The sequence below is a fragment of the Paroedura picta genome, chromosome 1 (assembly GCF_049243985.1).
Source record: "Paroedura picta isolate Pp20150507F chromosome 1, Ppicta_v3.0, whole genome shotgun sequence".
Lineage (NCBI taxonomy): Eukaryota > Metazoa > Chordata > Lepidosauria > Squamata > Gekkonidae > Paroedura > Paroedura picta.
Genome location: NC_135369.1, coordinates 18,698,579 through 18,717,479, shown reverse-complemented (window position 1 = coordinate 18,717,479; position 18,901 = coordinate 18,698,579). Strand labels below are relative to the sequence as shown.

Here is an 18,901-nt window from a genome sequence, read left to right as displayed (position 1 = left end):
GTGGGCCTAGAGAGTAGTTGCTTAGCAACAATGAATCCTGAGGCCTAGACTGTCACCTGGAAGGGGGGGGGACCAATGCTGCATCTTCTGAATCCTTCTGGTATCCGGACCCTGTTTTACCTTCTCAAAACCATCTAGGAGAAGACATCTGGTTTGGGGTTCGATCTCTGATCCCAGCTAAGTGGACACAACTCTGGCCATCCCTGTTTCTGTGTTTCAAAGTGAGACACTCCAACCAGACAGCTGGGAGCGGGAGATCTCCAAACAGACTCCAGAGAACACTTGCCATGGCTAGTCAAGAGCTGCTTCGCATCAAGATTTTATTCTGGTGAGGTGGGAGTGGGACAGTCATTCGGGTCCTCTATCGTTTTAATGTCCACCCACATATGGTTGCCATCCTCCAGGTGGGGCCTGGTGATCTCCAGGAATTGCCACTGACATCCCAGGGAAAGAGATCAGGGCTGAATCTGCATGGAGCTTTTATTCCAATCCAAGGTCAATTCAATTCTTGCTGTCTACACTGAATGTGATTTCCATTCTTATTTTGGGTGATTTAAATTTTTCATCTGCAACAAGCATGATTGATCCCGAGTGACCCTACCTTTCCCCCGTGATATCCTGGAGTGGATATAACGCTCGATATTTGAAAAATCGGCATGAGTAAGTGTGCAGCTGTCTGCTTTCCCCTGTTCTGTTTCTGCCTCATGGCTCCAATGCTGTAGCAAGGCAGTCTGTCCCTGATTGACTGGGCACCAGTTCATATAATTCCTAGTTCCGGGTTGCAAGATTTATTTTTTAAGGTTTAAGGTGACTGTGCTCCAGAATCCACCCTTCTCACAGCAGAGATTTGCTTCATTCTGTGAGAGGCTGCTGCTGTCTCGCCTCCACTCGTCTCGGCACCCCCCTTGAATACCCCCCTCCACCCCCCCCCCCCGCTTGCTTGCTTACCCACCCGTCTGCTTGCAGATTCAGCCCCTATGAGGTAGGAGAGGCTGAGAGATCAGCATGGGAGGCAGTTCTCTAAAGTCTGGAGGATGAAATCAGGGTCCTCATTTCCGCTCATCTTGGCCCCCCCCCAAATCTCCAGGAATTTCCCAGTCAGTATCTGGCAACGTTGCTCCTCATCTTCCACCAGCACCCAGAGATTAGCAGTCTTACTCACACATTTTCCATTTCTGCTTTACAGAAGCGGATGAGGGTACAAAAACCGGGTAAGTAACCCTGTTCCTATTCTCCAGCATCCCATTTCGTCCCTCCATTACATCCTTTAATGCACCCCCCAATGTTTAATTTTGAAGGCCTTAGAGCTCCTCTCCCCAAGGACTCCCGTGACTCCCCATTCTTATTTTCCCCTGTGCTTTTGCTGCCACCCCAGTGTGGAGTGGACGGGCACATCTTTTCCTGTTCCCCGCAATGCTTCACCGGTTTGACATTGAGCTGACTGCACACTGTTGTGATCCTCTCTCCAGTACATGCAGTTGAAGCAACTCCTGGAAAAATGCTTCCCAAACCAACTGGACATTGTAAGTAGCGACTGGGAAACGGAGCAGAGATGGGGGGGGGGGGATGCAGGAAGACATTAGCATGATGGGTGAAAGGAAGGTTCCCCCATTATTGGGGAAGAACAGGAGTACTTGAATACCAGATCAGGTGGTTCTCACCTTCAAGGCCTTACGTCATCTGGGTCCTGCATACCTCAAGGACCATCTGTTTGCCTATATCCGCTCCAGGCATGCTAATAGCCTAGTAATCCCAGACCCCAAAGAAACTCACCTGGCCTTGACTGGCTTTTTCATCTGTGGCTCCAACCTGGTGGAATGAGCCCCTCAATAAGATCAAGGCCCTAGCGGAACTTGCACAGTTCCGTGGGCCTGCAAAACGGAGCTCTTCCACCAGGCTTTTGGATAAGACCAGCAATGAGGACCCTATCACTGGCCTCATCGCCAGGAAATGTAACATCAGTTGCTAATGCGTCCCTTTCACATGTTATGTTCTTCCTGTTAATTTGCAATATATCGGTTACCTGCAATTATCTCAGGGAAGGGCGGTATATAAAAACAAACAAAAAACCCCCCAAACAAATAAATAATTTCCTTGTTTGAAATGGTTACAAATGTTCAATGTATTTTCTTGTTCGTGTTCTGTGAACACTGCCTTGAGACATCACAGTGAGGGATGGCATATAAGTCAAATGAATAAGTAAAATTATAAATACAGAATCTGACCATCCCTGCTCATGTGAACATCAGCAGACCTCTGCTGAATCAACGCAAAGGTTAATCTGGTCCAGCATCCTGTTTGTTACATAGCAGCCGGTCAGATTTTGTGGCAGGCCTCTTTTGGCCTTGGATACCTAGTGTGTAGCATACTGAGATATGCTGCTTCTGAACCTGGAGGTTCCACTTAACTAACAAGACAACCAGGAGCAGCCTTGATGGATGTGCCCTAGGGTCCAGTTCGTTCAACATTCTGTTTCCTACAGTGGCGAACAACCCCAAGAGCTAGATGAGGCTGGAAGAGTGGTTGAAGGTCACCCAACAGGCTTCACCTCTGAATGGGGATCTGAGCGGGCGTTTCCCTGCTCCTGGGCCTATTCTGCACACAACAGATAATTCACTTTCAATGCACTTTCGAAGTAGATTTTCCTGTTCTGCACAGGAAAATCCAGCTGCCAAAGCACATTGAAAGTGGATTATCCTGTGTGTGCAGAATGGGCCCTGGACTGCCTCAATAATTAGGGGCTTTACGCACCGGGATCTTTGTTGCAAATTGGTCACTGAATGAAAAATCGCCATTTAAAATAGTGGAATTCGTAGTTATGCATACCTGCCTTTGTAGTGGAATCCAGTAGCGTTTTGTAGCGTTTCCCACAGCTTCCGGTCTCGGCAGAAATCGCTAGAAAGGAAGCGCTATTGCCAAGCTCGTCCCACCCCTGGCCGTCAAGGAGCCAATGGGCAGCCGTTAGCATGCTCCCAAACAGCCCCTTTCCCTTTAAGAAAGGGTTTTTTATAAAAAAAACAGACCCATTGTAACGAATCTGTGTAGATTCGTTGCAACGGAGAGACCCATCCAGCTGCCTAATGTGAGCTGTCGTTTGATCATATGATCGTTGCCACGCTGCCTCGAGTGAAAAAAAAAAGAATCCCCCCCCCCCTCACGGGCCCGATTTTCGGCTGAATGAATGTGTAAAAAAATAAAGGGAAAATACTTCAGCAAACGGGCTTTTCTGTGGTTTGTGCTTAGTGACTAAAGGTGAAGGACTGAAGCCAGGGAAGCCTCTAAACAGAAAGAGGCTTGCTGGTGCGTTTATCCCCGCTCGCTCGGAGAAAAAAAAATGGCGATCGCTTCGCCGGAAGTTTGGAGGACAGGCTCAGGAGGAGGGACTTTGAAGAAACCGCAACAAAGTTAACGCACAGGTCTTTTTCGCTAGTGTTACAGATTGGTTGCAGGAGTGTAGCGCTTTCCGGAGGGTGAATCCACTTTTGGGGATTTCCCTGAAAGCGCTACAAGGAAGCGCTTTTTGCAGATTGGTTTCAGGTGTGTGGCAGATTGTCTACGACGTCGTGCGTTATGGCAAATCAATAGCGTTTCCAATTGGCAACCATTGTGCGAATTTGAAGGCGTCCAAAAAGCCCCTTAGTATACCATACTGTGCATTAAGCAGCCATGGCTTCACCTGGAATTGAGGGCATTTCTTTCATTTCTTTACAATCTTTATCCATCTCCTCTTACCAAGCAGGCTCACAGTTCTATGTGTCAAGCTGCTGATAACAGTACAGAGTTGTCAGAGATATAAGGCACGGTTTTATAAACCATCTGATGGAATTTCTGGAATGTCCCTCATTCAAGAATGTTCTTTGGTTGGATGGGGGCCTTTTGTTGTTGTTGATGATGACATTGGATTGATACGATGTATATGATATTGTTTAGAACTGGATTAACTTATTTTATGTTGAAAGAATGCCAACTTGGATGGAAGCTGTTGTGTCTGGAGGCCTGCTGAGGACGGAGCTTGAGTCCTGGGGCAGGATCTTGGCTTATAATGTAGTATTGTAGTTGACCAGTGCAGAACTAGATCGTGTCTGCTGGATCCAGTCTGTTTGTATCTATGATGCTTTATTTTCCTACGTGTAATCCAGGGTTTCCCAGCCAGGGAAGCTTTGCAGGGAGTCTGCGGGAAATCTGAAGTGGTGGGTATGGGGGGTTGAGGTGGTCTTCTCCTCTCCTCTTCTTTCTTGCCTACATGAGGCAGAACTGCCATAGTAGTAGTAAAGGTGGGGGGAGGGAGCAGGGAGGGAGCAAAAGGAGGACTAAGGGTACGGCTAGTGATGTCATTTCTGGGGGTGTGGCAGGAGGTGTGGCCAATTGACATCACTTCCAGGGCTCCTCAAAGTCTGAACTTTTTTTGGGGGGGGGGGTTCCTCCACAGTCAAAAGATTGAAAAAGGCTGGTGTAATCAGATGGTTTTCTTCTGGTGTGTTTTTTGTTTATATGTCTTTAATAAACTTTTTTTTTAAGCCATTAGGAAGGGTCCCCAAGGAGGTGACCTTCGGGTCCATAACACCCACCCACACCTTTTCTGGCTCTATAGGAAGTGGGTGGGAGTGAGTAGGGGGATCTGCTCACCCAGAAAGGGCTGTCGTTCTTCCTAGGTGAATAAACCACAGCAGATTTCCCCATGTGCAGCTACCATGTCCAGCTGTCCCCAGTTAGAAGCAAAGAACTGACCAGGTTCCTGTGACGTCTGTCGGTTTTGTCCTGTGCAAGCATGACAGAGTCTCTCTCCTAATCTTTCCTTGCCTCCTTTCCAGAGCGGTGATATTGCCCCAGAACGTGGGTCCTTTGAGGTGATCCTCCTAGAAACCGGCGAGTTGTTGCACTCAAAGCAAGTGAGTTCCCAAGGGATCCTTTGACTCGGCACTAGCCTGACTTTTGGAGTCCCTGGCGGGGCCGTGCTGGGGATGCATTCAGATCTGGGTCGATAGCAAAGAGGTGCACTTTGTAGCATGTTCAGGAGGTTTTACGCTGGGGAACGGAGGCTCCATGGGTACAGCACAAGCTTCTAGGGCAGAAGTCCCCAGAATCAGTTCCCTGGCATCTCAAGTGGCAGAAAAGACCCATCTCTGGCCCAGTCTCTGAGTAGCTGCCACAAGTCAGAGTGGACCACACCAAGTCAGTAGTCCAAACGTCCTGCATGGCAGAAGGCAGCTTGGTATGTCCCAGAGGAAAAATCCTTCACTTTGACTGCTTTGAGGGCTCTTGTGGCAGAGTAGAAGAGCTGGTTTTGATACCCTGCTTTTCACTGCCCGAAGGAGTCTCAAAGTGGCGTACAGTCGCCTTCCCTTCTTCTCCCCGCAACAGATACCCTACGAGGTAGGTGGGGCTGAGAGAGCTCTGAGAGAAATTGCTCTGTGAGAACAGCTCTATCAGGACTGTGAGTAGCCCAAGGTCTCCTGACTGGCTGCATGTGGAGGAGGAGTGGTGAATCAAACCCAGCTCCCCAGGTTAGAAGGTGCCACTCTTTACCGCCACACCAAGCTGGTAGCTTTGAATGCAGAAGGTCTTGAGGTCCACTCAGCATCTCCTCCAAAAAGGGTCTCAGCAAGTAGGCTTGGAACAGGTTTTACTGGCTGTAAACTGAGTCGCAGATCAGGGACAGAGCACCTGCTTAACGTGCCGAATCATCTCAAATTCACTCCCCAACATCTTCAGTTGAAAGGATCAGGGACTAGGAGATGTAAAAGACATCCCCCACCCAGGACCCTGAAGAGCTGCTGCCTCTCTGAGTCGACTGTCTTGATCTTGATGGGGAAAGCATCTGATTTAGTTCAAAGCAGCCTCATGTATTCAAAAGCAGCCAACACTTTTGAAATGTCTAATTCATTGATGAACAAGAACTTGGTCCCTTAAGGCAGGGATAGTCAACCCGTGGTCCCCCAGATGTCCATGGATTACAATTCCCATGAGCCCCTGCCAGCGTTTGCTGGCAGGGGCTCATGGGAATGGTAGTCCATGGATATCTGGACGACCACAGGTTGGCTACCCCTGTCTTAAAGGTCACGTAGAGTCAAGATTCGGGAATGCTCAGAAACAATTACCATGTCAAGCCAAGCTGGGGTGCCCCTGTCCAACAGAGACCTAACTGAACAATGCTTGACTCCAGAGGCACCTTTAAGACCAACAAGTTTAATTCTGGGTATAAATAAGTTTTTGTGTGTATGCCCACTTCTTCAGAGACCTGGCAGGTAGCTGAAATTCTGGGGTAGTGGTGCCACCTAGTGGGCAAAAGTCACGTCTCCCAATCTTGGAAGACACCAAATGACCAAAAAAATCTCCTCTATTTCAGGTTTCCTCAGCCAGGGTTTTGTGAAACCCTGGGGTTTCTTGACGGCCCTGGTAGGGTTTCCCAAATGGATGGGAGTTAATAAATTTTGTATATATCTTTAAAACATATTTGGTCATGTCGACCTGCCCCCCCCCCCGCACCAAAAGGCCAATGATTGGGTGCAAAGGCATGGGCCCCAGGTGGGCATGTCCACAGCTATGCTTCCTAACCATATTCTGCATGATCATGCCACTTCTGGGGTTTCTCAAACATTACTGTATCTATTATCAAAAAAAAAAAAAAACTCAGATCAGAGCTACCTGACTGCCCATGTTAAATGCAGTTTGCAAAGGAACCAAAATCCTGAGAGCTGCCCAGGTTTTGCAAGCCTTAATGTGATTCACTCAGGAGTGAAAGGGTTTAGTTGAGATTGGCAGAACTGATGACATAGGACAAGGGTCCCCAGTGTGGTACCTGTGGGATTTCAAGGTGCCTGCCAAGCGGGTGGGGCCAGGTAGGCCTTCTGCCCAGCAAGGCTTCTGATTGGCTATTAGAGACTTGATTGGCTGTGCAAGTCTTTTTTTATTAATAAAAGTTGCTTAGGCAGCAGCTGCCACCACAGCATGAGGATTTTTAGACTGCGTTCCTGAAGTTAAGCTATGGCAATCACTCTGTGGCTGACCCCGCCATGCTGTTAGAATTTCAAAATGAAGAAAAATTCGACATCATGGCTGGACTAGCATTCTTCTTTATTCAAAAACTGTCCTTTGTATTCACCATATTGTAAATCTCTTGAGGGAATCTTGCCTTTGAGCATTGGAAGAGTCTTCCTGGAGATTGTGAACCGTTGGGACAATGAATATGAAATAATCAAAGAATACACAAATGGCATTGTCATTTAAACAGTTTAACTACTGAGGAAGATGTAGTGGAAAACGGGATACTGAAATACTGAAAATATCCAGACCCCGCCTTAGCTTTTGTTTCTCAGTTATTATAAATGAAGATAAATCATGCAAAAATTAATTGATTAGTCATATTCGATTTTACTTACAACATTGCCCCGGAAGGATGGACCAGAACCAACGGGATGAAATTAATTCAAAAGAAATTCCGTCTAAACATCTGGAAGAAGTTCCTGACAGAGCGGTTTCTCAGTGGAACAGGCTTCCTCGGGAGGTGGTGGGTTCTCCATCTTTGGAGATTTATAAACAGAGGCTAGATAGCCATCTGACGGAGAGGCTGATTCTGTGAAGGCTCCAGTGGGTGGCAGGTTACAGTGGGTGAGCGATAGAATCATAGAATCATAGAATCATAGAGTTGGAAGGGGCCATACAGGCCATCTAGTCCAGGGGTAGTCAAACTGCGGCCCTCCAGATGTCCATGGACCACAATTCCCAGAAGCCCCTGCCAGCATTCGCTGGCAGGGGCTTCTGGGAATTGTGGTCCATGGACATCTGGAGGGCCGCAGTTTGACTACCCCTGATCTAGTCCAACCCCCTGATAGGGTTGGGACTTGGGAGTATCCTGCATAGTGCAGGGGGTTGGAGGTCCCTTCCAATTCTTTGATTCTATGATTCTGTGATTCTATGGTGAATCCAAAGAACAGCTTTGGAATAAAGAAGAATACTAGTCAAGCCATGATGTCAATTTTTTCTTCATTTCAGGCTGCTGGTTTGACGAGCTCTCGTTTGTACGTCTTAGAATTCCAAGCAGGCCCGCCAGCTAAAAATAGTTGGGAACCCCCTGGTGTAGGATATGTAAACCAGAGGCATTAGGGGGTGGGTTTTAAAGATGCAAGCTTCTTTGGCGGGGTCAATGGGGAACCTGAAGAACCTGGGGCAGAGCTGGTGTGAAAAGGCAGGTCAGGATGGAACCAGAAGGGCAAGAATCTAGCAATAAGAAGCCCAAAACAGGTAGTGTTGCCAACAAGCCTGGGGGGGAAGTCATGTTGCTCTAATACAGGCTTCAGTTGTCAAAATGGGCGTCTAAATCTTTTCATGGTTAGGGTTGCCAGCTTTGGGTTGGGAATGCCTCGAGATTTTGGAGGGTGGAGCCTGAGCAGGGCAGGGTTTGGGGAGAGGAGGAATTTCAGTGGGGCATAACGCCACAGAGTCCACCAACCAAAGCAGCCAATTTTTTCCAGAGGAACTGTTCTCTATTGGCTGGAGGACAGTGGTAATCCCAGGAGAGCTCCAGCCACCGCCTGGAAGCTGGCAACCCCAGCATGGCAAGGAGTGCAATAACAATCCACCAAGCCTGTATTAAAGGGACTAGATTTTTTTTTCTCCAGGCAGTAGGCAGCAGTGCTGCACTCCTGATTGACAATCCCTATACAGACAGATTCAAATGAGTTGGTCTGAAATAGCACAATAAAATCAGAGTCCAGGAGCACCTCTAAGACCAACAAAGATTTATTCAAGGCGTGAGCTTTCGAGTGCTTGCACTCGAAAGCTCGCACCTTGAATAAATCTTTGTTGGTCTTAAAGTTGCTACTGGACTCTGATTTTATGATCCCTATACAATCAGCTTTGCAAATGGAACGAAACCCTCAAACTCCGGAGCTTTGCAAGACCTGTGCTGCTAGATCAGAAGTCGCATGTGACTTCGGCCTCTCTTTCCAAGAACTGGCAAGGGGGAGCATGTGAGTCTCTCACGGCAGTGTGTGTGTCTCTCTCTCTTCCTCCTCCAAGAACGGCGATGGGTACGTGGACTCCAACGAGAAAGTCAAGCGGATCTGCAGCGGCATCAGGATGAAGCTACGGCCACCGAAGACCACCTCCGATCAGAAGCAGCCGGCGGGGGGCTTCTCAAAAACCCCTGAAACAAAGCCCTAGATCGAAGGGAGTTTGGAACAGGAGGGTGCAAAGCATGCCAGACTGCAAACAAAGCAACCAAACATCCTAAGCCACAAGGTGGGAAAGGGCTCCCGCAAAGGAGATTTGAGGCTCAAGTTAGAAAAGAGCAGGAGTTCAGGGGCACCTTAAAAACTAACATTTGGGGCATAGGAGGAGCTTTCGGGAGTCCTATCTGAAGAAGCGAGCAGTGATTTATGAAAGCTCATCCTCTGCCGTGCATTTTGTTAGTCTATAAGGCAGGCTTTCTCAACCAGGATTTTGTGAAACCCTGAGGTTTCTCGAGGGTCCTGAAAGAGTTTCTCAAATGGGTGGGAGTTATTTAATTTTTTATAGATGCAGACTGGGTAACACCAGGGGCAGACTAGCCCTTTAACTGACCGGAATGGTCCCGGTTGGCTGCTGCTAGATTTAGGGTTTCCAACTCTGGGTTGGGAAATACCTGGAGAATTTGGGGGTGGAGCCGGGAATGGGCAGGGCTTGGGGCAGGGACGGACCTCATCGGAGTATAATGTTTTGGAGTCCACCCTCCAAAGCAGGCATTCTCTCCAGGGGAACTTGGCCAATTCCGCATACATAGGATAATGCACTTTCAATGTGCTTTAGCAACCGGGTTTTCCTGTGCAGAACAGGAAAATCTACTTCTAAAGTGCATTGAAAGTCTATTGTGTGCAGAATAGGCCCTGGTCTCTGTCACCTGAAGTTGAGCTGCAAAACCAGAGGTTCCTCGGGTCCCACCTGGGGACTGGCCTCTCAAACTAGGGTTGCCAGCTGCGGGTTGGGAAATACCTGGAGATTTGGGGAGTGGATCATGAGAAGGGTTGGGTTTGAGGAGTGATTTTGATGGGGTACCATGCTTTAGACTCCCGAAAGGGCCATTTTCTCCTGGTTAAACTGATTTGACGCCCTGGAGACCAGCTGTAGAACCAGCCACTCTCTGGAGGTTAGAGAGGAAGTGACCTGTCAGTCTTGCGGGAAGCAGAAGGCCAAAGAAAACAGACAGCAGGGCCACAAACTCTTTTTAAAGAAACTCTTGAACTTGCCCGCTAGTCATGCCGAAATGTAAACCGGTTACCGCACGTTTTCAATGAATTTTTCATCAGTGGCACTATTATAGAAGTAAACAATGAATGTCAATTGTAGTCCATGGTTCACGATTTGGCATGATAAGTAGACGAGTTTAAAACAAAATGAGAGTTCTTCGAAAAGTGTTCATCACTGCTGACAGTTTTCTTTCTTTTTCTACTATCTGGAGGCTGGCGACCCTCGCTGCTGCCCTGGCGGGCCCCTGGAGGCCAAGAGCAAGCATAGCCAAAGGAGAGGTGGTGCTGGTGGGTCTGCTGCTTCCCTAGGGCCTTGGTTGCAGCAGCAGCCAAGGCCAGTGGGCCCGGCTTTGTCACCAGCCCCTTGGCTCCACTTGCTCCACTTGCTTCAGCTTGGCCCCTGCATCACAGCATGAAGTTTTCTTGTGGTCAGCAAACAGAGTTGTCACCCTCCAGGAGGGAACTGTCCATTTCGAAGGCAGTCAAACCCACAAGGAAGAAGACAAAGAAAAGGTGCGACAGAAGCTATATAATAAAGTCTCTTTTAATCCACTTGTAAAGTCTCAATAGATTCTTTATTTTGTATGAATCCTGGAGCCAGCCAAGAATGAGGTCCGGATTTTGCACTCGTTTTCACATGACCAAGCTTTCTTCAGTGGCTTGCCCCTCATTCAATATATTCAACAGTACAGAGATCTACGGGTGGGACTCTCCGAATTATCTTTGAGCCAGCAGCCGTATTGATACTTTGAGGATTATTCCAGAATTGAGATATTGGGGGGGAAAAGCAGAGAATAGAAATACTGCTGAACATATTGACTGCGGAGCGAGCCACTGAAGAAAGCTTGGTCTTTTTGAAAATGAGTGTAAAATCCGGACCTCGTTCTTGGCTGGCTCCAGGATTCATACAAAATAAAGAGCTTATTGAGACTTTACAATCGGATTAAAAGAGACTTTATTATACAGCTTCTGTTGCACCTTTTCTTCGTCTTCGTCAGTCTCCAGGAGGGGGCCTGGAGTTCTCTCCCATGTACAGCTTCAGAAGGTGCACTCTGTAACATCGCCTTCTGGCAAGTCTGCACCCCTCCCAAGCAGGGATGCCAATCCCCAGGTGGGTCCTGGAGATTCCCTGGAATTATAGTTCATCTCCAGACTAAAGAGATCAGTTCCCCTGGAGAAAATGGCTGCTTTGGAGGGTGGGCTCCATAGCATCATACAACACTACGGTCCCTTCCTGCCCACTCAAAGTCTCCAGACATTTCCCAATCCGTGGCTGGTAACCCTAGCCCCACCCTTTCCCAAATCCTCAGGCATTTCCCAGCCTGGAGCTGGCAGCCCCAGGGTTTGTCCTACTTCACAACAACAGAGCATGAATGGTTATTCCTCCCTCCCAGAGTCGGCCCCACAGCTGAAACTGTAGGCCACAGTCGCTCCTGGTGAACACCCTGCTCTTGTCTGTCTGTCTTCCTGCAGGATGTGACTGTACCCTTGGGGGGCAGATTTATGACGGAATCACCCGAAAGGGAGAAGGAGCCTTGGCTGATCCCTGATTTCCTCCTCTGCCCTTCGCAGCTCCTGTCACACACCTGCCTCTACTGTGGCTAGCAAACAATTAAAGACTTCGAAACATTTTTACTTCCTATCTTGTTATTTTCTGGGAAGAGGGGAGAGAAGGAATATTTCCCTTTGTGATTCCGGCCTTCAGGGGCAACTGTGATGTTTTTGCTTTCCTAGTCCACTTTCTGGCGGCTGTCTCATTCCGCACACATAGGATAATGCACTTTCAATATGCTTTGGCAGCTGGATTTTCCTGTGCAGAACAGGAAAACCTAAAGTGCATTGGAAGTGCATTATCTTATGGGTGTGGAATAGGCATGAGACAGGGCTCAGTGGTAGAGCCTCTGCTTGGCATGCAGAAGATTCCAGGTTTTGAAGGGGATGAAGATTGCTGTCTCGGTGGTATAACAACAGGCCACCCAGTGAAGCTGGTGACAGGAAAAAGGGGACCGTTCTTCACACAAGACACAATTAACTTATGGAACTCATGGCCACATGGCAGCTTTCAAAGCTAATTTGTGATCAATCGGTAGCTAAATGTTCAGAGCCTACTAAATACCAATTACCAGCGATGGGGAAGGGGGGAAATGTGTGCAATAACATTGGGAGACAAAACCCTCTGTGGTCTGCTTAAAGGTCTTCTGTAGCATTTATTCCAGTCTTATTCATCCTGAGGAAAGGCAAAAATGTTCAGGCTTCTTCCTGCCCTCGGGTTTGTAAGACCTTATGAGCTTCCAAGGACTTCCTCAGATATTGCTCACATACTTCCATTTTCAGGGGAAATTTGACGTATAAACTGCATTGCCCAGATTTGTGCTCACACAGAATTATAATCCTCACAGAATTCCTATTGTTGGGTGTAAAACTCTCTTGCTAAAGACCTGTAGGCCATCCTTCCCAGTCTTAAAGGTCACTCAGCTCAACGTGGTGGGAATGAGTCTCCTCTTCTGGCAATTATCTTGTGGCCCAGCTAGGAACTGGGGCTTCTGTAGCAGATACTTGGAAGCAGGATGCAAGAAGTTGGGGTGCCAACTCTGGCTCAGAGAAATCCCAGGAGATTTGGGGGTAGCGCTGGGGTGGCTCAGAGAGGATGTGACATCACAACAGGACTTCTGTTTCTCCTATTCTCGCAGGGATGGTCACACTGTGGATCTCCAGATGTCCATGGACTACAATTTCCATGAGCCCCGGTCAGCTGGCAGGGGCTCATGGGAATTGTAGTCCATGGACATCTGGGGAGCCATAGCTTGGCCACCCTTGTTCTATGGTATCTGAAGCTGCCATTTCCTCTATGGGATCACCATAGTTTGGACCTCAGTCATAATTCTAGAACTCCAGGCTCCAGCTCGAATTTGGTAACCCTATTTAAGAGACAGGTGACTGTGGCATTGTAGAACTGTAGTCCACGTCGCTTTTCTACCTGTCCTCCAGAGGTCAATCTATCCTGCTCAAACGGTGGTTTCATACTCTGTCATTACCTTGGGGCTGGGGGCCAGGTACCGCTTGCGAGGGGATTGGCTGCCCCCTCTGTGGCATTCCACACAGTGGCAAGTGCTGAGCTCAGGTTCAACCGTGGCCATGTGGATGCCGTGCTCACAGAACACCTGCTGGACTCGCTCCATTACTGCTTCAAAGGTGGACGCATCAAAGCAGTATACCTTCGCCGTGGCCACCAAACGGCCCGGCCCATCCAGTTGCCAAACGTGGAGCTCCCTCACAGCCGCCATGCCTTCCGTGGCACGTAGCCGCAGTTCCAACAGCTGCAAGTCCAGTTCCTCCGGAACGGCCTGCAGGAGCACCATGGCAGAACCACGGAAGGCCGGCCACAACAAGAGCAGCAGGGCTACCGCCACGGCCACGGCAAGGCCAGGGTCCAGGTAGAGCAGCCAGCAAGGGGCCTGCGTGCGTGGTGATGGCTCAGAGATGGGCCAGGCCCAACACGGGCGTCTGGTGCAGTGCCTGAAGCAGGACGCGTGGCCCAGACACGGAGTCCACAGGATGTGAAGAGTGAGTGAATACAAAAGGACCGCGGCAGGCCCCAAACAGGGCACCATCCAGCCAAAGCAAAGGGTTCTCCAGGGTCCAGGATGGTCCGCCGGTGACACGGGGTTGGAGTCTGAGGGTTCCTCGAGCCACACCCAGCTCTTGGGGGAGGAGCCGTTCCCCAGGAGATCTGTAGAGGAGGGAAAACGGGAACACTGAAATGGATGGTGGAGGTTTAATGATCGATTGGGAATCTCCATTAGCTGCCTTTCTTCCACATGGAGCGCAAAGTGGCTGACATAAAATATTTTATGTAAAAAAAATGGTTGGTGTAAAACTATAACCTTTACATCCACATTAATAAAATGTGGTGGCCAAATAAAACTGCCCTCAGCCGCCTCTTAAAGGTGAGAAGGGTGGGACACTTCCCTGGAGAGGTTGCTCAACGATTATATATTTTATTTTATTATTAAAATTATAGCCACTCTCTGCGAACAGGCTTTTCAATTTCAAATTAAGGTACAATAAAAAGAATGAATCATAGAATCATAGAATCATAGAGTTGGAAGGGGCCATACAGGCCATCTAGTCCAACCCCCTGCTCAACGCAGGATCAGCCCAAAGAATGCCCCATGCTCCATTTCCTTGCTGCTTCTCCTGTGTATTTGGTGCTAGGATGTTCTAGAGGGGAAGGAGGGAGTCCCAGATGATTTTATCAACATGTTCTGGCAACCATATGACTGGCAGAGTGCCGTTTTGCAGGCTCTGTGGAACGTAAGTCATCAGACTGTTTCATCAGACTGGAGAGAGGTGAGTAGCGGGGTACCTCAGGGCTTGGTGCTTGGCCCGGTACATTTTAACATATTTATTAATGATCTAGATGAGGGGGTGGAGGGACTACTCATCAAGTTTGCAGATGACACCAAATTGGGAGGACTGGCAAATACTCTGGAAGACAGAGACAGAGTTCAATGAGATCTGAACACAATGGAAAAATGGACAAATGAGAACAAGATGCAATTTAATAAAGATAAGTGTAAAGTTCTGCATCTGGGTCAGAAAAATGAAAAGCATGCCTACTGGATGGGGGATACGCTTCTAGGTAGCACTGTGTGTGAACGAGACCTTGGGGTACTTGTGGATTGTAAACTAAACATGAGCAGGCAGTGTGATGCAGCGGTAAAAAAGGCAAATGCCATTTTGGGCTGTATCAACAGAGGCATCACATCAAAATCACAAGATGTCATAGTCCCATTGTATACGGCACTGGTCAGACCACACTTGGAGTACTGTGTGCAGTTCTGGAGGCCTCACTTCAAGAAGGACGTCGATAAAATTGAAAGAGTACAGAGGAGAGCGACGAAGATGATCTGGGGCCAAGGGACCAAGCCCTATGAAGATAGGTTGAGGGACTTGGGAATGTTCAGCCTGGAGAAAAGGAGGGTTTCCACACAATCAGTCTCAGAAATGAGTACAGAACAACAAAGGTGCATAAGAACAGCCCTGTAACTTCAGATCTAAGGTCCATCCAATCTAGAACGACACTATTGAAAGAGGCTGCCTTTGGGGAGCTCATAAACAAGGCAGGAATGTGATTTCTCTTCCTTTATGCTTTGTTCCTGGCATGTGGGATGCTGCCTCTGTTCAGTGTTCCATTTAGCTGTCATGGGGCTTATCTACACTGGGCTTTTAAACCTGGTTGGGTTCAGATAAACAAAAGCCTTCTATACTTGATACTGTTTTCCAGTTGGGATATTCTCCCTCATCTGCACAGGTGAGCATTGACTCTGGAGTAAAACTATTTATTTATTTATTTATTTATTTATTTATTTATTTATTTATTTATTTATTTATTTATTTACTGACTGACTGACTGACTGACTGACTGACTGACTGACTGACTGACTGACTCTGACATTATATCCCGCCGCTCCCCAAGGGCTCGCAGTGGTTTACAATTCATTAAAACCCCAATAAAAACTGTAACAATAAAATAATCTTGCATAAAACCAGGAATCAGTAAGAAAATCTGGCGGAAAACCTTGTCCCAATTTAGTCCACCTAATACTATCTGCCCAGGAGATAGTATCCACCTAATACTATCTCAAGAGGGGAGGGGAAAAGAAGAGGAGAGGAGAGGAGAGGGGAGGGGAGGGGAGGGGAGGGGAAGGGAAGGGAAGGGAAGGGAAGGGAAGGGAAGGGAAGGGAAGAGAAGAGAAGAGAAGAGAAGAGAAGAGAAGAGAAGAGAAGAGAAGAGAAGAGAAGAGAAGAGAAGAGAAGAGAAGAGAAGAGAAGAGAAGAGAAGAGAAAGAGGGCGCTGATGAAATACGCTACCACCGCTACTATGTGGGGGGCACCCATCTACCTGGCCGCCCAGACTCACCCATAGACCTGGCAGAAGAGCTCCATTTTGCAGGCCCTGCGGAAAGCCGAAAGCTCCCGCAGGGCCCGCAGCTCCTCCAGGAGCTCCTTCCACCAGGTTGGGGCCAGGACCGAAGAGGCCCTGGCCCTGGTAGAGGCCAGGCGTGCTTCCCTGGGACCGGGAATGACCAAAAGATTTGCACCTGCGGAGCGTAAAGCCTTGCGGGGGCCATAGGGCAACAGGCGGTCCCTCAGATACATGGGCATATTCCCCGGCATATCCAAGAGTGGATTTTCCCCACAACCTCAGAGAAATGCAAGCCCATGCCACTCTATTCTAGGTGCAGCTGGGCTGCCTGTTTGGCTTTTCTCCTCCCCACCCACTGCAACCACGCCTCCAGCACTGACATTGTGCTGTGGTTTCTCCTGATTGGTTGATTGTATCTAAACTTCTGGGGAGCCACAACTTGGCCACCCTTGTTCTATGGTTTCTGAAGCTGCCATTTCCTCTAAGGAATCCGATCACCATAGTCCGGACCTCAGTCATATTTCTGTGCTGTGGAATTATTTTTCTGCTTTTCCTGGCCCCTTAAGTAATGCATTAATCACTCCCATCAGAAGGAATTAAAGATGAACCTGTGGTTGTCTTCAGCTGCTGTCCCTTTTCCCAATCTACTGAATATTTCATATAAAAAAAATAAAAGGGCAACCCTATGAATGAATGGCCACCATTGCATCCTGTTAACGGTTTACATCTTGCAAACTGAGAGCCCTGGCTTCCTTGAGTGAGTCACTCCATCTCATATTGGCTCTTCCCTTTCTTCCTGCTGTCTCCAACTTTGCCTAGCATTATTGTCATTTCCAGTGAGTCTTGCCTTCTCCTATTGTGACCAAAGTACGATAACCACAGTTTAGCCATTTTAGCTTCTAGGGAGAGTTCAGCCTTGATTTGATCTAGAATCCATTTATTTGTCTCGTTGGCAGTCCACGGCATGCATCAAACTCTCCTCCAAAATAACCTTTCAAATTAATCAACTTTCTTCTTGTCAGCTTTCTTCATGTTCCACCTTCATGTTCATGTCCCATAGTACTGGAGAAAGACCACTGCATGAATAATCTATCACCTCGCTTCATAACACCTCCTTTTCTGTTGCCAATATAACCGTGACGGACGCATGCTTCATGCAGCTGATAAATAGTGTCAGAAACAATGGAATGACCTCCAGAATAAACTGGTCATTCTTAGGTTGTCAGCTCAGGGTTGAGAAATTCCTGAAGGTTTGGGAAGTAGATCTTGGGGAGGGCATGGATCTGATGAGGGCAAGGACTTCAGTGAGGCACAGTGCCATAGAAAGCACCCTCCAAAGCAGACATATACCCCCTGGGCAACTGATCTCCGTAATCTGGAGACCATTTGTAATGCCAGGAGATCTCCAGGCCACACCCAGAGGCTGGAAGACCCAGGTGGTCCTTAAGGTGTGACTGAATGGTTGCATTTGGCTACTGCAGACCAACACAACTACTCCTCTGAAATGATTATTGCTCTCCTTCACTGCAACCCCCCTCCTGCCCACAAAAACACCCCAGACTCACCTTCTGTCTCCTGGGCAGAGCTGTCAGTCCATGTAGCTTTTCCGCTACAGCAGGGTCTTGGGCCAGGGGCTGAGTGGTGTCTTTTATGCAACCCTGTCCTGGCTAGGTGAACAGGGATCCCCACAGCCCCGAGGCCCATCAGCACCAGTGTGTGCTCTGTGACATGTGGGTCAGCCACCCTGCGGAAGGCCTCGGGCACAAGAGCCAAGCTCAGGGCACACAAGAACACCGTGTAGACCAGGGTGCCCGCCACCCGTGCTCTTGCCCACCCAAAAGTGTTCCTCTCGCTGGGTCGACCTTCAGCGGCCAGCCAGACATCTGCCAGGGCCACCCCTAAAGCCAAGGCGCCTGCCAGGGTATGGAAGGAGCAGGCAAGCAAGAGCAGAGACCCAGTGGCCCGGCTAGCAACCACCTCCACCACAAAGAGGGAGACGGAAAGGCAGAACTGGCCAGCTGGCCAACCTGTTGAGCCCCCGGTCCACAGGGACCCCACACTGGTCCAGAATCCCATCGGCGCCTTCCTCTTCGGCCCAACCAGACTGCAGTCCTGGCTGCCCCTCCTCTGATCGCTCTCCTGTCCTCTCCCAGTTCCCACCTGATTCTTTTCCGTGCCCACTCCCAGCCTGGACTCTGCCCACTCCTGCTTTTGCAAAGCGGCTGGCTTTCTTGTTCACTAGCCCTCTGCGGCGGCCTCTGCCCTGCCGCCTCTTCCAAGTTTTTGCTCGTGAATGAAGTTTTGCGCTCCAAATAGCCGGTGCACACAGCCCCACGGACTCCAGGGGTCCTTTAAAGAGGCAGTTCTCTCTCTGCGTCTCTCTCAAGCTCTCTTGTTGGCCCTATGCCCGGGCTTCTGCCAGCTGCAGAAACAAGTCACAGCCATGCATGTGATTCTCCACTGCAAAACAGAAGTGTGCAGGGGGGGGAGGGAGAAAGAGAAATCCCTCCATTAGGGTACAATATTGTTCTTGTGGATCCAGGGGGAGACGAGTGTTTGCATGTTGATGACTCATGCCACTGCCCTCCCCTTCCTCCAAACTGTCCAGCAGCCAAGGAGCTTAGTGAATGCCTGTACCAGCTTAATTGGGGGACAGGAGATTGGCACAGAAAGGGCCCTTATTAGGCCAGCATAGTTGGGTAGGGTCAGCTATGGTCAGTACTTGTAGGGAAGCTCCTCAAGAAGACGA

General features: G+C 48.8%; 2 protein-coding genes across 3 annotated transcripts; one reads left to right on the top strand and one right to left on the bottom strand.

The window, feature by feature from the left end:
• Positions 1-40: 40 nt before the first annotated feature.
• Positions 41-11,854, top strand: LOC143831567 (selenoprotein W-like). Of its 2 annotated transcripts, none has more exons than XM_077324658.1 (6): positions 41-328; positions 1,187-1,211; positions 1,376-1,523; positions 4,812-4,889; positions 9,019-9,240; positions 11,697-11,854. In XM_077324658.1, exons 3-5 carry the CDS (start codon positions 1,473-1,475, stop codon positions 9,160-9,162), a joined length of 273 nt encoding a protein of 90 aa, XP_077180773.1. In that variant the 5' UTR covers positions 41-328; positions 1,187-1,211; positions 1,376-1,472; the 3' UTR covers positions 9,163-9,240; positions 11,697-11,854. The 2 variants fall into 2 exon arrangements, with proteins under 2 accessions (XP_077180773.1, XP_077180766.1); XM_077324651.1 differs by having other exon boundaries at positions 43-328; positions 1,470-1,523.
• On the bottom strand, positions 11,844-18,497 carry LOC143831552 (proton-coupled zinc antiporter SLC30A1-like). Its single transcript, XM_077324630.1, has 2 exons — positions 17,718-18,497; positions 11,844-13,953 (listed from the first exon to the last, which is right to left on the bottom strand). Exons 1-2 carry the CDS (start codon positions 18,226-18,228, stop codon positions 13,229-13,231), a joined length of 1,236 nt encoding a protein of 411 aa, XP_077180745.1. The 5' UTR covers positions 18,229-18,497; the 3' UTR covers positions 11,844-13,228.
• Between the last annotated feature and the right edge of the window lie 404 nt (positions 18,498-18,901).

Excerpts from the sequence above, each read along its gene's own strand:
- LOC143831567 (XM_077324658.1), top strand. The coding sequence starts at position 1,473 with ATGCAGTTGAAGCAACTCCTGGAAAAATGCTTCCCAAACCAACTGGAC. Across the intron at positions 1,524-4,811 it reads TCCCAAACCAACTGGACATT|AGCGGTGATATTGCCCCAGA; the intron begins GTAAGTAGCGAC and ends CCTCCTTTCCAG. Across the intron at positions 4,890-9,018 it reads AGTTGTTGCACTCAAAGCAA|AACGGCGATGGGTACGTGGA; the intron begins GTGAGTTCCCAA and ends TCCTCCTCCAAG.
- LOC143831552 (XM_077324630.1), bottom strand. The coding sequence starts at position 18,228 with ATGGGATTCTGGACCAGTGTGGGGTCCCTGTGGACCGGGGGCTCAACA. Across the intron at positions 13,954-17,717 it reads CTCTGCCCAGGAGACAGAAG|ATCTCCTGGGGAACGGCTCC; the intron begins GTGAGTCTGGGG and ends CCTCCTCTACAG.